Source organism: Barbus barbus (genome assembly GCF_936440315.1).
Source record: "Barbus barbus genome assembly, chromosome: 4".
Classification (NCBI taxonomy): Eukaryota; Metazoa; Chordata; class Actinopteri; order Cypriniformes; family Cyprinidae; genus Barbus; species Barbus barbus.
Genome location: NC_136732.1, coordinates 34,862,218 through 34,889,352, shown reverse-complemented (window position 1 = coordinate 34,889,352; position 27,135 = coordinate 34,862,218). Strand labels below are relative to the sequence as shown.

Genomic DNA, 27,135 nt, shown 5'->3' with positions numbered 1-27,135 from the left:
ATGTAAGTACAGAAGTCAGCAAAATATATAACACTGTTCTAGTGATTTTTGGATATTTTGATAAAAAAATCTTGCATATTGTGCCTTAACATATGTCAATGCCTTCACACAGTTAGTAGGCTACTATTCCTATTATTGGTTGTCAAAAGTTAAGTTTAACTGACTGAGCAAAAGAGCATGAGGAAATTGATGTTGATTCATATTTGACACATGAATGGCAGGCTGTAGAATTCATTTAAACAGCTAAAGATGTCTTAAAATCTTTGAAAATTTTAATAAAAAGTTATTGTCATTTTAATTGGCCGGTATTTGACTTATTAGAAGAAAAAAACTATTTTTTGAACTGAAAGGGAAAAATGTAATAATTAGATTAATAAAGCATTAGCTTCATTGAAAGCAGAACGATCCTTAAGGAATAAAAGTGTGGCCATTATAATACCTCAAAGCGGGAAGTCTGCAAATCTCTAACTGCTCAATCCGCACACAGGGCACAAGTACTCATGTTGCCAACCATCACCATGGCAGCTGAGGGTGGGGGTCAGGGAGGCGCTCTCGGTGCTGACAGGCTGGCAGCGCTGGTGACAAGTGGCCATAAGTTCTCCCCAGTGGAAACCTGGGATTGTGCCTGCTGCAGCACTCATGAAACAAACTATTAATACAGAACTAATCCTATTCATGCCGCATAATAATGATTGAAATTAAATCTCTACTACAATAGCTTTTATGAGCTGCAATATGATCTATACAGCAGTTTAATAAAAATAATGTTAATATTCAATACTTTTATATAACAGACACAGTATTGACAGATCACAATAAGTTGATTAGTGCTGTAAAACGAGTAATTTCGATTAATCACATCCAAAATAAAAGTGTTTGTTTACATAATATATGTGCGTATTGTGTATGTGTCCAAATGTCCATATTTGAGTTTTCCTGTTCCTGTCCTCGTTTAGTGTGATTATTAGTTCATTATAGTCTCTGTCTGTGTGTATTACTTACCTAGTGTTCTTAAGCCCTGTGTTTCCGTGTCTTCAACATCCGCTGTTATATGTTATACCCGAGTCCCTTTGTTTGTTTGATTAAAGTGTCTGCAGGTCTTAAGTGTATGTTTCAGTATTTTCCTGCATCTCCTCATTTCTCCCTGTGTGGATCGTGTCACATATATTATGTAAACAAATTTTATTTTGGATGTGATTAATCCCGATTAATCATTTGACAGCACTAGTTATGATATATAAAAATATATATTTGAAATTAAAGCTATATATAATGCTAGCTATATATAAAATGTCAAGTGAGGGATATTGTACATCCAGCAAATTGTTATCGCAGAATAAACTTTGACACAAAATATTGATTTGAGCTGTAATATTTTATTAATTCATTAAACGCAAAGCTTCCACAAAGAAAAACATTTAATAAACAGCTTCTTGACAAAGTTTAGACAAGATGGACATTTAAGGCATAATATATATGTACAGTGGTGTGAAAAAGTGTTGGCCCCCTTCCTGATTTTTTTTTCTTTTCTCATGTTTGTCACACTTTAATGTTTCAGATCATCAAACAAATGTAATCAAAGATAACACAAGTAAACACAACATGCAGTTTTTGAATGAAGTTGTTTTATTATGAAGGGAAAACAAAATCCAAACCCACATGGCCCTGTGTGAAAAAGTGCTTGCCCCCTAAACCTAATAACTGGTTGGGCCACCCTTAGCAGCAACAACTGCAATCAAGCATATGCGTTAACTTGCAATGAGTCTGTTACAGCACTGTGGAGGGGTTTTCGAGCATGAACCGCCTTTTTAAGGTCATGCCACAGCATCTCAATAGGATTCAGGTCAGGACTTTGACTAGGCCACTCCAAAGTCTTCATTTTGTTTTTCTTCAGTCATTCAGAGGTGGATTTTCTGGTGTGTTTTGGATCATTGTCCTGCTGCAGAACCCAAGTTCGCTTCAGCTTGAGGTCATGAACAGATGGCCGGACATTGTCCTTCAGGATTTTTTGGTAGACAGCTGAATTCATGGTTCCATTTATCACAGCAAGTCTTCCAGGTCCTGAAGCAGCAAAACAGCCCCAGACCATCACACTACCACCACCATATTTTACTGTTGGTATGATGTTCTTTTTCTGAAATGCTGTGCTACTTTTACACCAGATGTAATGGGACACACACCTTCCAAACAATTCAACTTTTGTCTCGTCAGTCCACAGAGTATTTTTCCCAAAAGTTTTTTGCCAGATGTTTTCTGGCAAAACTGAGACAAGCCTTTATGTTCTTTTTGCTCAGCAGCGGTTTTCGTCTTGGAACTCTGCCACGCAGGCCATTTTTGGCCAGTCTCTTTCTTATGGTGGAGTCATGAACACTGACCTTAACTGAGGCAAGTGAGGCCTGCAGTTCCAGTTTTTTAGATGTTGTTGTGGGGTCTTTTGTGACCTCTTGAATGAGTCGTCGCTGCACTCTTGGGGTAATTTTGGTTGGCCGGCCACTCCTGGGAAGGTTCACCACTGTTCCATGTTTTTGCCATTTGAGCATAATGGCTCTCACTGTGGTTCGCTGGAGTCCCAAAGCTTTAGAAACGGCTTTATAACCTTTTCCAGACTGATAGATCTCAATTAATTTCTTTATCATTTGTTCCTGAATTTCTTTGGATCTCAACATGATGTGTAATTTTTGAGAATCTTTTGGTCTACTTCACTTTGTCAGGCAGGTCCCATTTAAGTGATTTCTTGATTGCGAACAGGTGTGGCAGTAATCAGGCCTGGGTGTGGCTAGAGAAACTCAACTCAGGTGTGATAAACCACAGTTATGTTTTAACGAGGGGGGGCACTTTTTCACACAGGGCCATGTGGGTTTGGATTTTGTTTTCCCTTCATAAAAAAACCCCTTCATTTAAAAACTGCATGTTGTGTTTACTTGTGTTATCTTTGATTAATATTTAAATTTATTTGATGATCTGAAACATTAAAGTGTGGAAAAACATGCAATAAAATACAAATTCAGGAAGGGGGCCAACACTTTTTCACACCACTGTATGTATTCCTATGTAAATAAAGGACATAATTTATTTATTTTGTGCACTATACACATTTATTTGTCATTCACACTTCCTCATTTGTTCATTTGTTTTGCAGTTATAGCACTACATATTCATGTTCTGCACTTTCACATTTCTCCATGTTTTTCTGTAGCTCTTGCTTATACATAAAGCAGTCATATAATAAGGTATAAATGGTACAGCAAAATCTCTACCAGCGAACATACTTTATATACCCTATCATTTAAAAGATAATTTTAAGCATCATTTGCTGCATTCTATCGCAAAATGGGTTTTGCTATCTAAAAAAACAGACTGTAAAGGATGAAAACATTAAGTTTTGCAGGATATCCAGGGAGCATGGAAACTGTCTGGCTGCAGTGTGGATGCATACAGGAATGAGTCGGTGCCGACCGGCCTGTGATTCAGATCTCACAGCAGCTAGATCCAGGTTGGCAGGAGAAGATCTGATCATTACACCACCCAAGCTGGTTGAGTGGAGTGCCTATGGCTTTTCTTTTCATTTTCCAAAATTTTCAGACAGGGCTTTGTCTAGTTACAAATGACAGAGTTTCTTTCAATTTCTGCATCTTGACTGCTACCTCAATTCAAATTGAAGAATTTCTGTTCTCTATTAAATTCTGAATGATGCACTACAACTGAGCTTCATTATGAAAGGTCTTTTTTTAATAAATTAAACTTCCAAAGATTTTTATTACAGTATTGTAAATAGGGTGGCCATCTGTCCAGTTTAGGTCGGACAGTTCCCAGACAGCAAGCAGTGTTGGCCCAGATCCGTCCCACATCTGACCCGCACGGATTTCACACGGGCCAGATGTGGGCCGGATCTGGGCCAAAACTATGTTGCTGTATGGGTTACTATGTCCACCTACCAGCACACATACTTGAGTAGATGCACATTTGTCCTATATATATATATATATATATATTTCTGTCATGACAACTCTCAGAGGGATTGGTATGGTAATGTACATGACAATGTTAATGTATTTGGTCTTGACAGAATAGATCTGCTACGCTGCTGCTGCTGCTGAGGCAGATCAAGTACCGGGACTTGCTACTGCCAATACATCCACAACATGCTGCTGTGAGCATGTAAGAAATACTACTACTGCACATATAATACTCATGAAGTAACCCCCATCTAGCATACATGAATAACCTCGTAGCAGATCTATACAGGTGAAGCTGGGGAAGGTAGGGGGTTTCTGAAGCATGCTGCAAACTGCTACAGCAAACAAAAGCCAGGTATCTGAATATTGAGCAGTGAGCTCATGAGCTCAATTGTTTATTGTTTATTATCGACTGTTTTTGTTTCTAGTCCACCAACAGAAATGATTCAAAACAGTGGCGGCAGAATCATTATGTCTCTGATCAACACAGTGGTGTTTCGTTCCTGAATGATTCAGCTGTTTTGAACGACTCTGTTGTTTGAAATAATCAATGATTTATTCATTTAGACAATGACTTACCACCACCTACTGGCATTTTAAGTTTCATGTATTTTCCAACGTTTTATGTTTCTATAGATAATATTTTATATTTAATACAATAAGCTCATAACAATTTATACAATTGTAAACTGCATTGTAAATGTATGCATGTACACAAGGTTGGAAAAGTTGCACTGAATAAATAAATAAATACATACATATACATACATACGCAAGGCCAAATATTGTCCCTTAAGGGGATATTTCACCCAAAAAAAATAAATAAATAAAGTATTTTAATATACTCATTACTCACTCTAAGAGAAGCATGTCTGGTAACACTTTAGAATAGGGAACACTTATTCACTATTAACTACGACCTTTCCCTCAATAAATTCCTTATTTGCTGCTTATTAATAGTTGGGAAGGTAGTTGTTAATTTAGGTATTGGGCAGTATTAGGGATGTAGAATAAGGTCATGTAGAATAAGGCATTAATATATGCTTAATTACTACTAATAAATGGCTAATATTCTAGTAAATATGCATGCTAATAAGCAAATAATTAAGAGATCCTAAAATAAAATGTTACTGAATTTCTTTATTCTGTTGAACACAAAAGTAGATATTATGAAAAAGGTGGGTATCCATTGCTGGTAGCCACTGGTTCCATAGTATTTTTCTCCATACTATGGAAGTGAATGGCTACCAGCAACTGTTAGGATACCCACATTCTTCAAAATATCTTCTTCTGTGCTCTGTGGAAGAAAGAAACTCATATAAATTTGGAAAAACATTAACATAATTTTTCAGTTTTTATCCTGGCTTCACTGAGTACTGCAAAGTGTCCTCCTTTCTGTTGTTTTAGTAATTGCCACCCTAATTGTAAATTTGAAAATTACATTCTCCTCCTCCTCAAACGAGTGCCCAAGTGCAAAAATCAATTGTGAACACTTGAAATACTTGAATCTCCACTCATAATCTGTATGCTTTTCAAGCAACTCTTCCTTTCACAGGTCTCTTCTGAGTCTCTGCATGGGTCTCGCAGTCTTCCGGTGCCTGTTCATGACTGCATGTGTTTTGGCTATTAGCATTCCCACTGCCTGCGCTAATAGGAGTGCGTTATCACAGCTGTCTATTCAAGTCTTCCCCCTCATCACTCACATCCCATTGCACCAAGCCTTTTCCGCTTAAGATGTGTCCTTTCAAGAATAATCGCGTACTCAGAGTCGGGCCTCACAATCACAATCCAATGCAGCTAATGTTGAGAGGGGTCACAGGCAAAAGCACTGAGTGATGCAATTTTAGGCCATAAACACGGTAACAAAAATCATAAACTGCAGGGAGCTAAAGCAGGCCGATCTCTCTGCAGGAGGTCGGCACTAACAAGCCGTGGCTGCTTTGCGCAGGGCCTGCGGCACTAGAGGAAAGAGCCTCCTAGAGCGTCCTTGAGCACAAATGGTGTGCAGATGTACTGGTAAGGTCCCGTGCTGGGGCCCAGTAAGAGCGACCTGTCTGTCCACTCGCACAGTATAGTGGGGGTGCTGGCGAAGTGCCATTGCCTCATACAGCGGCCATGTGCTCCGAGGTCTGCTGACTCTATCACCCTGCTGACCCTCATTGCGTAAGCATGGACGGAAATAGAAGTGCAGGGGTCCTCCTCATCTAGTATTGCTTGAAGGAAGAACAAGTTTACTTCTGAATGTTTCGCGAGTGACTACGTAAAGAGAATGCACATTTCAGAGGTTAATAGTAGATGGTTATCACATCTCTAAAGCACTACTCAGATGGAAGTAGTTTTATGTAGTAATTTTAAATATATACATACTCTACCATTCAAAGGTTTGGGGTCGGTAACAGGGTTACTACTGTTAACTAAAACTAAAATCATGAAAAAAAACACTTCACTTAAAAGCTTAAGTTCAGTTATACAAATCATGTTTAACATAAATTACATTAAACCAACTTTAAAAATCAAGTTGAATCTCACAGAACTTTAAAAAGAAAAACGATGAAATTGCTAAACCTATTTTGAGGTTAAAAATATAAGTTGCCATGACTTACTGATCATATATATATATATTTTTTTTTTACAGTGGATTATCAAAACAAAAAAAAACTATATGGACACATAAATAAAAACAAAACTAAAAACTAATACATGAAAAAAAAAAAACTAAAACTTTAACGTAAAATAATAATAAAAAAATACCAATGATACTAAAATAACACAGATTTTTTTTTTTTATTAAAAGAAGTCTCATGCTCACCAAAACTGCATTTATTCCTGCATTTATTATAAAAATATAATAAAAAGAGTAATACTGGTAAAATGTTAATAAATAAAAGGTACAGTTAATAAACAAAAGGTACAGCCTCTTTAGTTGTTAATGGCAAACCTAAATTTTCAAGCAGCTATTACTCCATTGCCACATGATCCTTAATAAATGCTGATTTGGTACTTAAAAAATATTTCTCATTATCAATGTTGAAAACAGTTGTGCAGCTTAATATTTTGTGTGGAAACAATGATTTGTTTTGGGAGGATGACTTGTTCATCTTTTCTTTAAGATTTTTTGAATAGAAAGTATAAAATAACAATGTGAAACAATGTAACTGTCACTTTCAAACAAAATAACGTGAAATTATATATATATATATATATATATATATATATATATATATATATATACATACATACATACATACACACATATACATATACATATATATATATATATATATATATATATATATATATATATACATACAATTAAGAATATATATATATTAGGGGTGGCACGGTACATGTATTCGTACCGAACCGTCGCGGTACGGGCATCTCGGTTTGGTGCATGAGGCCTTACGACGAATACAGGCAATTCACCCTCAATCCTGAAGGGGGCGCCCGCAGTAATGCAACGCTGTTTGATAACCGCCAGCAGAAGAACAGCGAATGCCATGTAGTGCCATACATATCCCTTCTAGCCTTAACCATGAGTTGCGCGCTTGAAAATGAAGCCCACTAGACAATGACCATGTGCTGATTCTAAACGCGTCTCTCACATAGACTGACAAAGGAGTATACTTTAAAGTCTTGCGCACTCAACTGTTTGCGAAATGGAGCTTTGTGCTCGTGTATCCTACCTCTCTCATTTGTCACAAATACAAATATTCCATAATATTTCCATATTTGCGATGTAACGTATCTGAATGCTAAACTATTATTTATGTAAATTATAGGCTTTGTACTTCAGTCGCATTCCAACGGTGACACAGAGGTGGGTGTGCTGATGTTTGGCTCACTGTATTTTATTTTGATAAAGTACCAACTGCGCTGTAAAGTTAGCAATGCTGGAACGGATGTGCTTTTTTTTTTTTTTTTTTTGTGTGCGTGTGTGTGTGCGCGCGATTACTTCAACAGTTCCTTATACCAGCAGAATCAACTTTAAACACTTATTGTGACATATGTTTTGTGCTAATACAATCAAAACACACAAGATTTATGTATAGACTCGGTTGGTTATGTCTAAATTGAAAGTAAACAGCTGAGAGAAACGGATGCGCGCCTGTATATTAGATGCATGCAGGTCTTAAAGTGACAGGACACTAAACATGCTGCCGACTGTAATTAAAGGGATTGTTCACCCTGAAATTTAATTTCTGTCATTATTTTTTCACTCACATGTTTTCCCAAACCTGTATTAATTTCTTTCTTCTGCTGAACCCAAAAGAAGATATTTTGAAGATTCAGGGTAGCCAAACAGTTGCTGGTCCACATTGACTTTAACAGTAGGAGAAAAAAAAAATACTATGGAAGTCACTGTGGACCAGCAACTGTTTGGTTTTCCACATCCTTCAAAATAGCGTTTATGTTTAGCAGAAAAAGGAAACTCATTCAGGTTTAAAACAACTTTTGAGTGAGTAAATGAAGGTATAAAAATAAAACGTGAATTATTCCTGTAATGTTAATAAAACACCAAACAAAAAGAGAAAAAACACTCACTACTCTTGACTGAAAAACTTTAATACAGTTGCTTTAATAGGAATCAATCTATATAGTGTTTTATTTTTATATTATATTATTACAGTTTCTTGAATGCTCCTGCTAAATACACCTATTGTAGAGTACCTGAAAATACAACACGGTTTATTTTATTTGTATAATGTGTGTATTTGTAATGTGTATCCTTGCTCTAATTTTTTAATAACAAAGATGAAATAATGACAACGATTTTATCTTCACCCACTTTGGCCTAAATATCCACCATGCTTTTTTATATTTTGTTAACAGTGTTCAGATGGGAAGTTATACCCAACTGGTATTTTACTCCAAACAGTTGTCCAAACAGTCCATAAAGAAGGCGCACTGAGCAAAAAATCAACACATTTTGCTCACAGTATTTGACAAAGGTCAAAACAAATGAGAAGAAGCTTTGTATAACAATAATAAACCACAATTGCTGTCATTCCAGACAGGATTACTGCTCTCAGACGACCATAATTGCTCCGTGATTTAAAAACACCATCTCGTTCGATTCTGACAGGATTAAAATCACCAAACACATCAGTGAAACACAAAGTTACATGACCTCCTCAGGGAAAACCAGATCTGTCCAAAAACGCTTCATCTACATAAACATCAACAGCAGAAAACTGTTAAAAACGTATACCACTAATGTGGCCGTTTTAACAAAGCGCTGTTTGTGATTTTTATTAATACATTTGTTTTTGCCAAAGGATATCTAATGGACAATAGTTTAGCAAAATTTAGTAGGACACATGCTATTCTAGTTAGAGTCATGCAAAAAGCACAATTGCTGCTTTCATGGATTTGTTTATTTGTATTTTAAGTAAAAGCTCTGATTGTTTGAAATAATGAAGCATTATTCAATTTAGATACACACACATAATGAAAAACCACTATGGAGTCTTCTAAGATAAATACACACACTGCTTTCCCAAGAAAAGTACTTTTTATAGATAGAAACTCTTTCCTTCTGGTATAAAGGGCCTTGATTTCAACTTGCATTTGTTATGGTTTATTTCAAGGCATTATATATGCAGAGAAATACTGTCATTCTGTTTCTCTGTATTCCCTCCTGTCTCTGCCCTGAGGGCACATGTAAGAAGGTTTTTGTGTCACACGGGAGAGGAAGGTTCTCCTAGTCTAGCCTTTTGTAAAAAAACAGGATGAAAAAAAGCTAGCTGCCAACAGCGGCTTGTCACTGTTATGTTGACCTGAGCTGTTGTGGCTGAGCCCTTCAATGGTGCCACCCACAGCAGCTCTCCTTTCTTATGTTGAAGCCTCCTGCATTTTTCCTAGAACCGTTCATTCTATGAATGACGGAGGAGCCGAGTTAAACTCGGCTGACAGGTGAGCACTGATATGGAATACAAGGCCATTCCTGAAATTACGTGAGGTTACAGTGTTCTGTAATCTTATTGGCAGTATAGTCATTCACTCTTGCTACTGTAGGTATTGGCCTATTAGCATTTGTATAGGATGATTGTATCTAATATCCAGCTCGCTGGTCTTATTTTCTGCTCTTAAACAATGCAGCAAGATACCAAACATCATAACTGGATTTACTAAATTCAATGGGATAAGATACAGTGAGTTTATCATTTTGATTGCTGGACTGGATCTTGTATAAACACTATGATTTGGTTAGTAAAATATTTTGATTATTTGGCAAATATTGCAATCACAATATTATTAACATTTAACATATCTAATTGCTACTGCTATTTGGATATCGATGTGTGTGTGTGTGTGTCTGTACATATATACATATATATTTATATATGGGGCGTTTCCTTCGAGGAGGCAGTATTAACAATATAATAGGGAGGCAATATTAACAACGCAAATATTACTAAATAGGACATTAAAAGCATAAAAGTCACTCGCTTTTATAAAAGTAACTCTGTCAGACAACGACACCCGCAGGTAAAGTTACAGCAGAGGCTTGCCTCCCTTCAGTCCATAGACTTCCAACAGAGACCCCATAGTGTTCCTGTGGGTTTAATGGGGGGTAATTGAGAATGAATGGGGGAAAATCACGTGAGAGGAGGCAAATTGGATATGATCGGTTATAATTGGATGTGATTGGTTCGTGTGATAAATCCCACCTCTTGTTTTTGTGCTTGCTCTTGGCCTGAATGAATTTGAAGAAAATTATGGCATTATTGACTAATTATAAAGTAAGTAAACAACTCAACCACTTAGACAGCCTATCATTGCTTGGAGTCACGTCAAAATAAAACTTGAAATGGCCAGAAAACATGATAACTGTGTCAGTTTTTAGTGAGCATTTAGCTTGATGAAATTAAATATGAATCTCCGTGCCTTTATGACAATGACCCGAAAATAAGTTGACTATTAAAAAGAACAGCTGAACATCAGTTCACAAATAAAAAATGGAGTGTCTATTTACACTACAAGTGCAAATAGCCCGCCTTTTTGGCAGAGGCTATTTACACTAACTCCACCCAGCAACGTGTGATTACTACAGAAGATGATAGTTTATTAACAGGTCCAGTGGCGTAAATGTTAATGCGTAAATGCCTAAGTCATTTTTGATGCGATCGGCCTGAGTTTGAATCCGGCATATACAACAGGCTCATTGGAAATATGTGCCTCTACCTACAGTTCTGCAAAACTCAAAAAACAAATGAATCACTGCAGTTTCCAGTTTTTAATAAACATTAGAAGCAGTAAAAGTCCTACAACATTTATTATTTTCACACAAAGTATGATTTTCAGGTCCACAGTTTCAATTAATAAAACCTAATTTTCGCATAATTACTTGAGGGATATTTTGTTATGAATTCAAAATTTTAACATGCTGTGAGATTTGAAAACTGATGCATTTGAAGGTTAGCGTTACATATCCAGCTTCATATGCATGAGTTTTCTAACTCAGTAGATTTGCTTGGTAGCTCACACAATAGGGCGTTGCACTTCAGTGATGAAGAGTTTGGGTACAAAGCCAGTGAAATTACAGTTCAATAAAACAGCTCAGATCTGCATAAGGAACTTAAAACAGCACGGCTGCATCAACAAATGCATTTTTATATCACTTTTGCATTTATTGAACCAGAATTTTAGCACCACTCACTGGATGTTTCACTTTGAAACTGCCGTGAAACGTACAGTAAGGTATGTAATAATGGTGTTGCAGAAATGTATTTAGAGGCACGTATTTCGAATGAGTCTGGGTTGTGTAAATAGCATATCGCTAAGAACATACTGCTGTTTCACTTAGCCTAAATAGCATCTAACTAAGATTAATAAATACTGTAGAAGTATTGTTCATTCTTAGTTCATGTTAAATAAAGCAGTTAAATAATGTTAACTTTATGAAACCTTATTGTAAAGTGTTTTCAAAATATTGTTAAAATCATTTATAAATTTGTGTTTTCTGCAATTTTTATTCTTTATTATTATTTAATTTCTTATTATTTATAATGTCTATCTTTCTTGTCTAAGAATCTATCTTTCTATCTCTCTCTCTATCTATTAAATATAATATTCTACGTGTATGCATGTATATGTATATTCATGGTGTCTCAGAAACACTTCCAAATCCTGCATACCTTGCTGTGCAAATGCAGTCTGCTGAAACATTTATAAGCCAATTTAATACTCCTGTCCTTTTGGGCAGACACAAAATGGCTGGATGGTCTGAGTGCAAGAACACTCTGTGTTTACCCCTGAACATCTGTTCACCGTGTATTTCATTACACCTTTTCCCAGCTACAACTTTCTAACCTCTGTCCTCGCACCCAGCCTCAATATATCCATGGCGCACTGACTTCAGAACATTAGCTAGACCGACAGAGGGTTATCAGCAGGGCACATTGTTGTGAAAATCAGCATCCAATAAATCTGTCAGCTGACTCCTAGCATGATTTTGATTGGAAATCCAGGGAAAGATGCCAGACTATCTTCCCTGGATTAATCATGGCAGATTAAATCGGGGATAATCTAGTCTAAATAATCCTAAACACCATGGATATTTCATCTGCTCCCTCGCCTCAATCTGTGGCCATAACACCAAAGAGTGTGTGGGAATGCTGAAATACGTAACTATTCTCTTCCTCACATCCAGTTTGACACATTGATCCAGGCTAATAAAGGCTTGGACATGATCCCATAGAAACAAGTCTCTCAGTTTGATTGAGCGTAATATAATGAGCGCCAGCTCACTGAAGACCTTCAGTTCTCATCCCTAAACCATGGCACTTATGGACTGGAATAATCATGAAGAGGAGTGTGCGTGCCCTTGATGTGCTGCTAAAATGTCTTCATTTCTACACCATCAGTCTAAAATCGCATTGCTGGGAGCACTCTGCTGACCCATGACGTATCGATTTGTCAGGTGCCCTGACAAGAGAGAGAGATAACCTGGACAGGTTGTCCTTGGACCTCAGAAGCCTCGTCGAAGGGCTTGTCACCTGTGATCAGCGAGCATGTACTATTCTCCGTTTTCTGCCATTCAGCTGGCCAATCAATGTATAGTTCCTGTCAGCAGCTAGAAAATCAATTGATGTACTGATGGGATGTGACAAGAACAGCCTATATTTGTGTTGGGGGCTGAGCCTGTGTCCCTCTCAGTTAAACTGATTTAAAGCTGATCCAAGCAAAGGACACTGGACATGTTAGGAAAGCTGTCCAGCAAAGGGATCATTTGTAGGGATATCTGGATATTTGGGATTATTTTTTGCACACGCAAAAGCGATCTACAGAAGCTCCCATTGATGTGTGTCTGGATATATATAAGGTCCTATACATTTAGAACAGATAATATATATATATATATATATATATATATATATATATACTAGTGCTGTTAATCAATGAAAATAGTTAATTGCGATTAATCACATTATTGTCATGAGTTAACGCGCGATTAATCGCAATTTAATTGCACATTTTTATTTGTTCTAAATGTACCTTAAATTAATACTTTTCAAGTTTTTAATACTCTAATCACCATGGGCATGGACAAATATGGATGCTTTATGCAAATGTATGTCAATAGTCAACATGGAGCATGAACACTAGATATGTTTCAAAGGTCATAGATGTTTTTCAAAGAACTTGTTCATGTCTATTAGACACATGAAAAAATAAATACCAGGTTTCCATTACTTCTCTTTCTTTGCACTGAGCAATTTACTTACACAAACCTGTTTACATTTTTGCACAACAGGGCAGCTAAATTCTTCTGAACATGCAAAATGTACATTTATAATTTATTCTTAGATTTGTTTGCCTCTCTGTGCCAGAAAGGCAAACTAAATTGATGCAGCTAAATTCTCAATAAAACTGTTTTCATTGGTATATTTGACTGTTTCTGTTGTCAGACAACGGGATGAATATGAAATAGTGACTGAAACGCGACCCATTAAGACTAGGCTACATAACCAGCTCTCCTTTCCAAGATGTTAATCTGCACAAAAATCCTGATAATCGAGCCATCGTCTGATAAAATCAAATACACCTAAGATTACGACAATAGCTGGGCTGTGATTTCGGCTATACTTGCATGTAAAATTAGAGAAGCAACATAATATTTGTGTTTAACTGAAAGCGCTGCTCCTCTCCACCGCTCGCTGAACAGAGCAGACGCACAGAGAGAGAAAGAAAGGGGTGGGTGCGCGCTGGGAAAGCAAGACCTCGCGCTTGCATGGCAGTACTGGCGAGTCTCAGAATGAAACTAAATAAAGTTTGGGCAAACCCTAAAGATTTGTAAAACAAAAATCATGATTAATCACGATTAATTAAGATTTATCACACCTAACATCAAGGTTTTTATATACACTTTTGCCATAATTTCACATTAATCTTCACATTGATGTAAAAACAACATAAAGAGAGTATATTTTTAGTATTTGTTTAGTTTGGCATCATTTTTATGCCTGAAGGCAAGTATCACTGAGACCAACACTACTGATGTCTGTAGGAAATTGTTCTTTCTTTCCTAATATTTAACCATTGACTATAGCCATTCAACATTACAGTATAATTGAAAGCTATCAATTTCTAACATCTATTATACTTAAAAAAAATAACAACTACTAATACTAAAGGGGTCCTATTATGCTTTTTCACTTTTTGAATTTTAGTCAGTGTGTAGTGTGTATGTTTGGGCATAAAACGATCTACAAAGTTACAAATCTCAAAGTCCACTCCAAAGGGAGATATTTAGTTAAAAAAAAATCCCTTTTCAAGAACTACAACGAACGGCTCGTTTGGACTACAAAGTTGTTTTCCTGTATTTATGACATCACAAATGGTAAATCCCGCCTACGGAAATTTGAATTGTTTGGGGGGGGGGGGGGGGGAACGCTTGGTTGAGCTCTGCACGTTTCAAAATCGAAACCCAGTGCGGGTGTTTTTATATTATTGTATTTCTGATACAATAAAATGATACAGAAAATGTTGGATGTCATTTTCATTTCATCTTGTATATAATGTCTGATAAAGCAGGATTTGTGAGCAGAGCTCTGTTTTGTGTACAGCGTTACTGGGGAAACCTCCAGCTCTCTCCCGTTACAACAGCGCCTCTTGCTGGCAGATAATTAATTTGCATATACTATATTAAATATAGATGAATCCTTAAAGCTACAAAAGTTATTGATTTCCTCTTTTTTCTTTTGTTCTTTGATTAACAGATATCACAGCAGCTGGGTTATTAGCTTATTTGGGTGCTATTACTTTAAGAGCTGCCACTGAAGCACTATATAAATGCATATAATGCATACAAATTAAAGCACTATATAAATGCATCATTCATTCATTCATTCACTGCTGAATGTGGCGCGGATCTGACATGCATGCTCATAGTTTCATTCACGCATAAATATGAACTGATACAGGCCACAGCATGTCACCGTATTTGTGCATGCAATTGAAGCACAAGTGCTATGAGCACAGTACTGTATAACAGTTGACAGGGCAGAAAAATGAATTTGACTGACATACGACTTGACAACATCTCATCTGACTGCAGTTCACTGATGTTCTACTGAAGCGCTTTCATAACCTGTACCATTTTCTGCACTTGTTTTACTAGCACCAGGCAGTGAGATGCAGTGGAGTGCGCGTCTGAAAAGTCTCCTGTTTAATGTGGTCGTAAATGTCTTTCTGCTTTTAAATAAACACAATTCTTGTCATGAAAAAAAGCAGCAGTTGTGAGTGCCACGCACACATGCCACACACACACACATATTAGTTTTTAATATAAAATAATATATCAAAGATATTGATATATATTGATATATTTTTATATAAATGTATAATTCTCACACTCAAAAGTCAAATTTCAAATGATCTTAGCTTCCATTATATATATATATATATATATATATATGAGCAACCATTATATATTTCTATTTTTCCCATCTTCTACTAGTTCCCTTAATGAATAAGGAGAAAACTCTGCAACCATGTTAAAATCAAAAAATTGTGAGCTATCAAAACATTGCTTCATTTGTGAGCCAATGTGTGCGTTTGGAGCAGGACTATTGCATATGATTATCCAACCAATCGCAGAAAGAGGAGTATTTGGAAAGTCAATTTGAAACATCAAGTCAGTATTTTTGAAATTCCATTTAGTTGGTGGCACAAAAATGACACTTTTCTCCATTAGGTCTTCTGAGCAATAAAGGAGCCATCTCTGTGCAATAAATCTCCCCCTAAATCTTTTACAGTCCTGAGAATCCTTAGTTACTTATTCATCCACACACTTCACAAGGCAGTAGCAGCGGTTCATACATGAATCTCTCTCATGCGAGTCCACCTGTGTGACTAATGCAGATGTTCAATTCTGTAGAAAAGCCCTCACAGCAGAGGCACTCACCCACCTGAGTCTCATGAATAGGATGAAGGCGACCAGCAGGGCTCCCAGAGAGATACAGTGTCCCAGGTAGTTTATGATGACTGCAATGTGGTAATGCAGCTTGCTCTTCTTCTGAAAGATCACAAAGGGACAGACACACATTAGGAAGATGAGAGGCTGATGTCCTGCAGATATCTGACATCTAAATCCCAACATGGAATAATTCCTAAAAGCTTTTGGGGGCATTACAGGGACAGGAAAAGCAAATAAAAAAAAAAAAAATACTGAAGACTCTTAGGAGCTCTAAAAGAAACAAAAATAACTCTGACTCTAAAACTGCATATGATATTTTGCTACCTGTTAATTATCCTGTCAGTTTAATGTGATAATTGTATATAATTTGCTATAAAAGTAAATAATACAATAAAAATGTAAATAATAATAAGAAAATAAAGTAAATAATAAAATTAAAACATTTATTCATTCAATTAAAATAAAAAAAATACACACACACACACACACACACACACAAGTATGTGCAGAATCTTGAATTGTGTTAACTGAATGATCTACTCGTGTTTAAGTTAACCGCATAGTTGCATAATATGGAAAATAAAAATGACTGACACTTTCAGAGAAAAAAAATATTTTCTTCTTTATACTATTTACATTGCATTTAATTTGTTATATTAAGAAACTGCAGTCCCTCATCATACTACTGATAGGATTGGACACCTTTAACATCTTTTAATCTTTCAATTTTTTAGATTATTACACTTATCTGGTGCTGCCAGATTAGATTTGAGTGCCGCAGTAGAGATTATTAGTACAATAAGCATTAAATAAATAACATCACACAGCAGCCAACATACGGACTGACCCTTAACCGAATCACATACTAAAAACAAAAAGTCTCATCCAACCAGCAACTGTTTCCGACTGATATGAATATTTCGCTCTGTGATGAGAGAGGCAAATGTTGTTGGTCTCCACTATCATGATGATTGCCAACCTGACATAATTCGTTATATTAAGCGATTAGCTTTGGCTCAGTCAAACGGTTGCTTGCTTATAGCACAACAACTCACATAAAGATGAAGTTTATGCCCATGTTTGAGCTAACATGTCATGTATGTGGAAAAAAACAAAAACTAAAAATGAATAGCCTGGCCAAATGATTCCATGAAGCATATGTTGATCACGTAACACCCAGGTTAGTGTGTGTGAGCATATAGGCATCATGTGCTCTTTCATCACCGGCCCGGCACCTTTCCTTTCTCTAGCCCCTCACTGCGTCCTCCTGGTGCAAAAATCTGTCGCTGAATTCCTGTGGTCGTCACAGGACGGGCCTGTGAGGCAAACCCCCACTGGTCACTGCAGACCCTGCGGACCACTGAGACCAGAGGACCAGACTGTCCAAGCAGGGGGAGGAAAGGCAGTTCTGGAATCCAGTGCCTACAAATCCACAAGGTTCATGACACAAGCCAGCTAGCATGATTTAACTGCCATCACCAAACCGCTCAGACAACAAATCAATCAGAAACTGCAAGGACTGATGTGCTTATTGCTTTACGGATGAGGTATTCCTTTAGGAGAGAATTTGGAGAACATTGAATCCATTTTTTTTGCTCAACATAACATAGCAGTCCCCATAAGAGATATTACGAAAAGAGGTTGACTTTTAAAGACAGATCTCTGCTTTCCCAGATACATGCATAAAGATGTCGCCAAGATGTCTGCCAAAGCGTGCATCATCTGAAAAGCACTATGATTAATTTTAAATGCCTTGTGTGTGTGTGTAAAAGCATCTGATAACAACTTGAAGGGATATTTTACACTAAAATGATTCTCAGTTGTTCTCTCACCCTCATGAGTCCAAAACAAAAGTTTGGGGTTGGTAAGATCTGATCAAAAATACTTGCAAAGCATTTTGACACATACAAGTGTGTGTATTTAACCATTCAAGGCCTAAGTGGCAAAACATAACTTAATACTCCCACACTCTACTCTACAGTTGCATGCATCTATCTGACAGCATGCTACGACCCAAAACCAACTTCAGCTCGTTAAATCTAATCAGAGAAGCAAGGACTGAACATATAAGAAAATCACAGGCGACTGAATGAAGATTTGACGTCTATATATGCCATAAGATTTGATCCAAAGGCAAAACAAATGAACAAACAACAAGACAAATCCAAAAATTTACTATAATGAACAAAATATTAACACAAATACTAATAATAAACAGGTAGGGCAGCTAGGGAAAACATAAAACCTTGACTACACTTAACCACCTTGAGAGATCTTGCCTAGCTCCCGGAGAAAATAAAGTAGGCGAGTCTTGCGGGCCACTGCTTCCCTCGCTAGATCTAACTAAAAAGCAAAACATGAACTAAGAAAAATAAATCCGCTAACCGTTACTGAAAAAAAAAGAAGTCAAATAGAAGTCAAAAATTGGTTAATCAAAAAGTTAACGAAAAAACAAAACAAAATAAAAAAAAATTCAAAGTCAAATTATAACCAAACAGGATCATTCCTGCAAGGAGAGGAGAGGAGATGAGCGATCTTAGCAAATGCCATCACCAAACGCCATCAGTGCCATCAAAGTTTTTATAGTAGAAAACCTAGATGATCTCACTCAACTTTCAAGGATCAGCGAAATCCCTCCTCAAAACTCCACCTACAGGCTAAAATAAATAAATCACACATGGGACAATTCCTCCAGGTGCAAACCCACGCAACACAGCGCATATAACAAAATGAGTTTTCTTTCGCTGATGATTGCATTTCAACGGCTTAAAATCACTAGTTTTTAAACCACAATGCTTAAAAACACGTTTTTATTATTTGGGCATCAGTAGGGGTTCACACTCTCCCCTCTGATGCCACTTCTTTTAACTAAATCCTGAGAGAAGGGCTCTTCAAAGCAGCCTCTACTGATCCCTGCATTGTATCACGCTTGCCCTATTTTAAGAGGAGGCTCGGTGCACCAACACATCCACAGTATGCTCACCAATACAGAGCAAAATGTTCCCCCTCGGGATGCTGCTGTCTCCTGGCTAGACTACAAGTCGTCTAAAGGCAGACAGATTCGCACCCGGAGAGCCGGTGGGAGTGCCTGCTTACGCATTCGGAATTTTGCTGTCAGTTTGTACTTTTACAATGCAAAGCCTCTTGCAGGCTTTCTGGAAATTTCTACTTCACTAGATACTTGAAATGCTACATAAAAAGCGGGCTGTTCTCCGTGGATGCTAGCTGGAAGGGGGCTGACTACATTCTTGCATTAGCACCCTATCTGTTACAGACCCCGCAGTGAGCTTGTAGGCAATGGCAGACGCATTGTCGATGCCCTCTTGTTGCACTTTCCTCTGTAGAGTGCTTTCTTGTGTTGAGAGAGCATGAGGGTTTAGCAATCTTAGCACCTATGTGGCTTGCAACATACTTAAGGCAGTTGAAAAGAGGAAACATAATCTTTTAGAGATGTCTTGGCTCTTGAACTTCTGTCTATAAAGGACTGCAATGCAGACAGAAACTTCACCAGGAAAGTTTAAAATTAGGTAATTATGCTTTTGAAAACATTTCCACTACAAAATACTCAGAAAATTCTACTATTAGCAGGATATGTCAACATTTCTTCTTGGACAAGATTAAAATGTATATTGGACACTTAAACATTCCTGAATACCATTACAAAATTAAAGTAAGTGATTATACACTCATACATAAAGGTTCTCTATTGGCATCTACGGTTCCATGAAGAGCCTTTAACTCCTTCCATGGAATCTTTACATTGCACAAAAGGTTCTTTACAAAAGAAAAAGGTTATATTAATTTTATTCAAACTAAGAAAAAAATGGTACTTTGAAGAACTGTTCACAGAAAAGTTATTTGAGGAACCCAAATTTGTTCTTCTATGGCTTTGCTGCAAAAACCCTCTTTTGGAACCTTCATTTTAAGGAGTGTTACTTCTCAAACCAGGATAACTTGGTTTCTACAGGATAAAAATCAGCTCATGCGCCACTTTGCTGATCTAGTGCATGTTCCTGTCTCATAACCAGATGGTTTGAGGGCAATTGCTCATTGAGGTTAAGCACTATCATATCTAATGCCGTCCCCTATGATCTCCATCCCTGCTACAAAAAAACAGTTAACTGAGAACACAAGGCATTTATTCAGTTTTTCAGCAATAAAGAGAGCGAGTGAAGTGGGGGAATAGAAATGTGATTTTAATAAGGAAAATATGACAATTTCTTCAGCTTTAATGACAATACGTGAGTGTGTGTGTGTACAAACGCTAAACCTTAGCAAAAAATGTAATGAGATAAAAGACCTCGAAATCGTGTGGCTCATTGGACATCTGAAGGTAATGATTTAATTGTGCAATTGAATTAAAACATCTCAGACATGCCAGGCTAGAGGGCCTCAACCGGTCACTGGCCTTCATTAACTTGTTGCACTCTGCCTGTGGAGATTCCTTTAGTGGTTCAAATTGAAATCTTATTATTTCTGTGAGACACTGGATCGCTGTGTGCTCCTTCTGTGATAGAGTTTGTATATTTTTGGCTCAGAAATCTCACAGGTAAATGACAAAGCTGGTTTTTACTGCTTAAATCAATCCGCAGACTACCCTTGGCTCTCCCAAACTTAGTTTTCAAAAATATGTCTTGAATCTTCTAGAAGGGAAGACATCAGCTTTTGCATTTCAAAGAGTCAGAGAAAGCTTACACGGGAAGGTTCAAGGTTATGAATTTTCCAAGAGAAAAAGATGATCTTGGCTATCTTCAGTGTTTTGATACTTAAAAACAGATGAACAATAAACTATTCTGGTAATAAATTCCTAAACATTTCAAATCAAGCTCTGGTAATCGTCAATAGTGACAGAAAGATTGGTTCCCTAAACATAAAAAAATAAATAAATAGAACATATGTCACAACAAACTTGTAGTTACTGGATGCTTCTTCATCTGTGGGCACCTTTGGTCAATGACGCACAATAAATATTTGTTCATTTTATTTGCACAAGCATGCTTTTCACTGACACTGTTTTCTCATTGGTAAACAGTGTTGGGTAAGTTACTAAAAAAAGTAGTCCACTACAAATTACTAATTACTTCTTTAAAATTGTAATTTGATTACATTACTGATTACTTCATTTAAAAAGTAATCAGATTACTAATTACTTTACTTTCAAGTTTACTTTACGTTTCAAGTTATCAAACCTAAAAATACACTACAAAGAGAAACCCAGAGTTATTTCATTAATTTAATATTCACTGAAAAAAAGACATAAGTAGGCCTATTATTTGTATAACCTGATTCACTCCCAATATCAACAAAACTTTTCTTTTTTTTTGTTTTGTAAAATAAAGAAAACAAATAGGGTGCACTTTCTGCATTCTCAGTCTCTGTGAATACGTTCCTGTAACGAGTAACTAGAATGAACGAAAAAGACATGAGAAATACAGTATATCTAAAGAAAAAAATAATGAAAAGTTGTTTTCAAAATAATGAAAAGTTAAAGTGGCCTTGTTATCTAGGAAGAAGAAAAAAAAGTTAAAATCTGTTCGTTTAAATAAAAATCCACCCCTCGAACACAAAACGTCCTGTAGCCGCAGAAACATCCACCAACTGTCAGAAGTACGCATATCACGACATTATCAGAATGTTTATAAAAGTCAGTCCATTCTGCTTGAATCCTGTGACAGCTGCCACACTGCATAGTCTCTCAGTAGTTTCTTTTCAGCCTGGAGTGCAGCGATTGTAGGATTATTCAACCTGCCTGGCCGCTATGTCCCCCAGGGCGAAACCCACGCAAGTGCAGCCTCCCCTGCTGGCTCCATTTCCATATTTGCCTAAGCTGTGAGCACCACGGAGTCACCACATGTTCTCCTATGTGAACGAACTTATTAATTATTAAATCAACAATCCCGTAGGAAACAGATGGCACAGATAGCGGGCAGCTAACGCATGTCTGCCTGGTATTTTGTGTGTGTGTGTGAGAGTGATACTGTAGGTAAGTGGGTGGTTTTAGACTACCTAGGATCTGTCACATGTCCCAGCGGTACCTTGTGCCAGTTGGCTCGGATGCTGAATTGTGTGTATTGCATAAATATCACTATAGAGGATAACTGCAGTTGTTTTTTAATAAATAAAAAAAACTGTTTTAAAATCCAAACAAAAGTGTGCTTTTTGTTTGTTCTTTCTGCTACACTTTGTTTACAATGACAGGAGCTGAAGTGCTAAAAAGCCATAATCACCTCACATTTAACAAGCGTTTGTTATCAATAAACACTACTGTGTTTATTTCAATGCATCCTCAATTTGGATCAAGAGACATGAATGAACTCATCATGCTGTGCTACTATAATGAATGGTGTTGCTAAAAAAAAAAAACTTTAACACAAACAAGCCTCATCTATTAAAACTCTGCATCACAGAGAACCCGTCAAGCCAGATTCATTCAGATTGTTTTCTCAAAATGTAACTTTCAGCTATTTGCATTGGGCAGAAAATTGATTTAAAGATTAATTGAAGGCACATTTAACTCAAAAATGAAGATTCTCAAGTTATTCAAGACCTGTTTGAGTTCCATTATAGTTCCATAGTGATATTGAGTTCCATTGGTAGCCATTGAGTTCCATAGTCATTTTCTTCCAAACACTGGAAGTCAATGGCTACCAGCAGGTGTTTGTTTACCAAGATTCTTCAGAATATCTTCTTTTGTGTTCAAACGTTGAAAGAAACTCATGCAGGTTTTGAATAAGGGTGTGTACATGATAATAAAATTTACATTTTGGGTGAACTATCCATTTAATTACATAACATGCTGATTAAATAATCAAATGAAATGCAAATATACATCACATACATCAATTTTTGCAGAAAAAAGTCTTCAAAGTCTGGTAAATTGACCCTGATATTAACATTTTCACTTAATTATCACAAAGTAATTTTTATGTTACACATACATACCTACATACTTGGCTTTATAGTGCAGCTAATGCTGAACAACTGGCTTAATATATTTTTTTCATTGTAAAGTGAGTTTTGTTAATTGCCAAGGAGATGTGTTCTGGGAAAGTCGCTTTGCAAATCATATGTTTAATTTGTGAATAAATCTGGCTTGATAAGCTCTGCTGCTTGGCTGAGAGCAGACGCTCTCTCTCTCTGAGCTTTATTGCCTTCTGTTTCTGATTCTAATTTAATTTGAAAGTGAATGGCATCTTCATAAGTGTTGACTCTGTATTGCATTTTTTTTTCTTCTTTTTTTAAATCCTGCTAAAATATGGTCTTCTATGGTGGCCGAGTCATGCCAAAGACTTCACAACAACACTTGCTGAGGGTGACCAGGCAACTGCTTGTGTCTTGAATATCTCGTCACAGAAAACAATAGACAGACAATGACAGAAGAGCAGCACTGAAAAACCATTGCCCTGGGGGGAAACATTTATTCAGTTCTTCTGACGGCCACATTTAAAATATTCTGCAGTGTGGACTTGCTCCACTTCATTTGCTACACAATGGCAAGTCCAAATGCCAAGCAGGCCACTGGGGACTCTGTCTTAGTACAGAGAGGCTTAAAGGTTTAAAGACTCCGCCGTACCTCTGAGTACCACTGTTATGCTTTTAAGCTAAGATATCAAAGACTTCATGACCCTGCAATTTTTTTTTTTTGCACCCTTTTTTGACTCTCTGCATAATATGCAGATATTAAGCGGTGACTGAAGTGGCAAGAAAAAAGTAGTTGCAAGGAAATACATAAATTACTTAAAGGGACAGTATATTAGGCCAGTATTATATTAATATTATTTCTATAATATTATAGATTTATTAATATTTTCAGTTAACTTTATTTTTATATTTTCAGTTTTTATTTTAATTGTTGTTTAATGTTTGTAATTTTATTACGTGCTTTTAAAAATGTATTATTTATTTGTATTTTTATTTCAGTTAAAGTTTTTATTTATTTCCAGTTAACACTTTAACCTTCAACCCCATTTAGGGCCTCGCAGGTGAAAATAACCTACCTGAATTAAAATGGTAACAGTTTGTGACAAAGTGTGCTTACACAAACAAATTAGGTATCTTTGGAAAGAAGAGACTCTGGGCTTTACTATCTATCATCCAGAGTTGATAATGCTCAAAAAGATAAAAAGTTATAGACACTGACGTGCCTTGAAAAATATTTTTCCACACTGAATGTTTTTTTATTTCATATACAAATACATGAAATAAGTCCTGGAGCAATCCAGAAAAGTAATGGATCGAAAGCCATGTGTCTCATCAGTTCATATTTCAAATTTGAAGAAGATACCATGAAAAATGAGATTCCTGCAATATTTTTTCTGAAACTATTTATAGTCCCCCCAGCCCCCTGTTTGAGGAAAAATAACCACCAAATGGATTGCAGAATTATACAAGCTATTTTAGTCATTATACATGTTCCTGCATAGTTTTTCAATTATAAAATAATAGACAGATTTATTTGAGCACTAAAAAATACAAAAATAATTATTTGAGTAATAAAAAAGGAAAAAAAATAGAAAAAAATGCTTTGTATATAGTATGTATACTGAAGTATTCTTCGTTATTCGTTATTACAATGATAAATATCACTGCCAGACGTGAAGTGATATTGCCAGACATGGTCATAGAGTCAGTAAACACACGCTGATGTGCTTCCATTCAGATTATAATCAAACAGATGGGCCATATAATCAATAATAGCTGATCAATGAATCACAATGATAGCCGTCATAGAGTCGCTAATAAACACGCTGATGTGCGTCCATACAGATTATAATCATGCAGACACGGCCACATTCCCCACACAATACACACACACACATATAAAAAATGTAGAAGAAAAAAAAAACAGTTTTTTATGGATAAAGCAGATCGCTAAGTTATGCCCCGCTCAGATGACAGCGTGCGTCACAGAAGCGTCACTGCCGGCAGGAGGGAGCGCCAAATTCAAATAATCTATATTCCGCTTTTCTGAGACTTTTTTTTCCGTAGACGGTCTCATTATGTTTGTAAGACCGTATTCTACAAAATCGTTTTGTTTTTTTACCACCAAGACGCTGTTTTTGAGCGTAATTTATTCCATAACGGACGCGAACAATAACTCTCTGAAGAAATGAAACGTAAACAAAGGAATATTCATCCTTATTACAACGTTATTGTTTCGCTGGACTAAAAGTGCTCGCTGGGATGTTGTTCTGTGGACCCTTACCTCTCTAACTAAACTGGGATTTCAGCAGTGGACGCGTTTGTGGCTCGTTATTACAATGATAAAGGTACGTACGGCTTTTTTACTCTGCGTGTTTGGATGTGTACTGCTTACACAAATGTAGCAAATTTGTGCCACTCATTCCTTATAAGCTTTCCATCGAAAAACAGCGATCTGTCGTCGATGCTTGAGGCTTAGACCCTCAGAATGATATAGAGTTTGACAAGATTAACTTTGTCCCGTTTCATTTATTCTATTAGAAAACAATGACACATGCAAACAAAGAGCGTTCAGTGCGAGGTCGCTCTGGTGCAGGCTAACAGGTTAACAGTTTTAGTGCTTCAATTTATTTCAGTTCGCTATCACTTAAGTAGCATTTCAAATTTTCAAGTTCCATCTAATCATAATGTTATCTAATATTTGTATTTGTGTGTCCCTATCTAAATGGAGTTCACTCTCAGAAAAGAAAGTACAAAGCTGTCAATGGGGTGGTCATTGCTTTGTAGTTTTTTTTTCTTTTTTCTGAGAGTGAAACCCGTACTTTGTCATTTATTTTCTAATTCACAACAGCCAAAAGGTACATGTTTGATGTTAAATTTGAACCTACTGTACGGTGTAAGCTGTGTTTGAACCTACTTGCCTGGATCAAGAGAAGCTACTAACTACAGTAGTACACCAATCCTCCAGCTGATCACATGTTAACAGCATGACCTGATTAAGTGGCTCTTTTTCTACTGAATTCCAACAGTGCTCTCAATAAAGAGGGAAAACCCTTATCGCTAGCTAAAAAACAGCATCTAGTGGTAATCACATGCTCCAGTAAACCACTGGCTGTGGTGGAAGCCCTCCCTGCTGTCTAAATATAAATCTGAGCATTATTCTTGCTAGCCCACTCCTCCATCCCACTGATTGGACGAGCAATTTCCCTTTTCACCATGCCTGTGTGAATAAAGGCTTAGCATGGTTGGTTAAATTGCTTCCTTTGAGGGAAGATAAAAGTCCATACATTATTAATCCCCCCATGTTACTTCTGTTACACCAAAGGACAGCTAATGAATCTTGTAGACATGTGACATCAATGTCTCTGTCCAACAGTCATGCCTGTGTTTCACAGAGAAATTCACCTGCAAATTCACTCAAACAAGTGTTTTGGATGCTGTATACTGACATACGGTATAATGTCAAAATAATAAAATTAATCTGGATTTAAAAGGTGAGCTGAAAATAAATTGCATTATTTAAAAAAGTATGTATTTAAAAGTATATTTTCAATAAATTATATATTTCTTAATTTGTAAGAAAATGTACATGAATTTAAATTTAATATACTATTACATACTGCATTTAATAGACCCTGTAATAAAATAGCAAGTTGTGAGTGGATTTACTATTTATATCCAAGAATCTAAATAACTTTGACAAGCAGCATCCAGCTGGAACATTTGGAACACATAAAAGAGCATAAAGATAAGCCGCAAATAAAAAGCAAACCGTGTCTATGAAGGTCGGGTGACAGTCTTGCTAAAGATTCCAAGTGACAACACTCAACAAGA

The 27,135-nt window shown here is 36.6% G+C and overlaps 2 protein-coding genes across 2 annotated transcripts in view; one reads left to right on the top strand and one right to left on the bottom strand.

The window, feature by feature from the left end:
* The window catches only part of LOC306868759 (corticotropin-releasing factor receptor 1-like), a gene marked incomplete at both ends in the record, with an annotated part of 130,125 nt that overhangs the window by 42,288 nt on the left and 60,702 nt on the right, over positions 1 to 27,135 (bottom strand). Inside the window, one exon of the mRNA XM_079415095.1 lies at positions 16,373 to 16,479. Coding sequence (XP_079271221.1) covers positions 16,373 to 16,479 — 107 coding nt within the window. The remainder of the gene's footprint in view (positions 1 to 16,372; positions 16,480 to 27,135) is intronic.
* LOC306868757 (nucleolar transcription factor 1-like) overlaps positions 25,069 to 27,135 on the top strand; it is a 967,110-nt gene continuing 965,043 nt past the window's right edge. The window contains exon 1 of the mRNA XM_079415093.1: positions 25,069 to 25,905. The gene's annotated coding sequence lies outside the window, so the exon portion shown is untranslated. The remainder of the gene's footprint in view (positions 25,906 to 27,135) is intronic.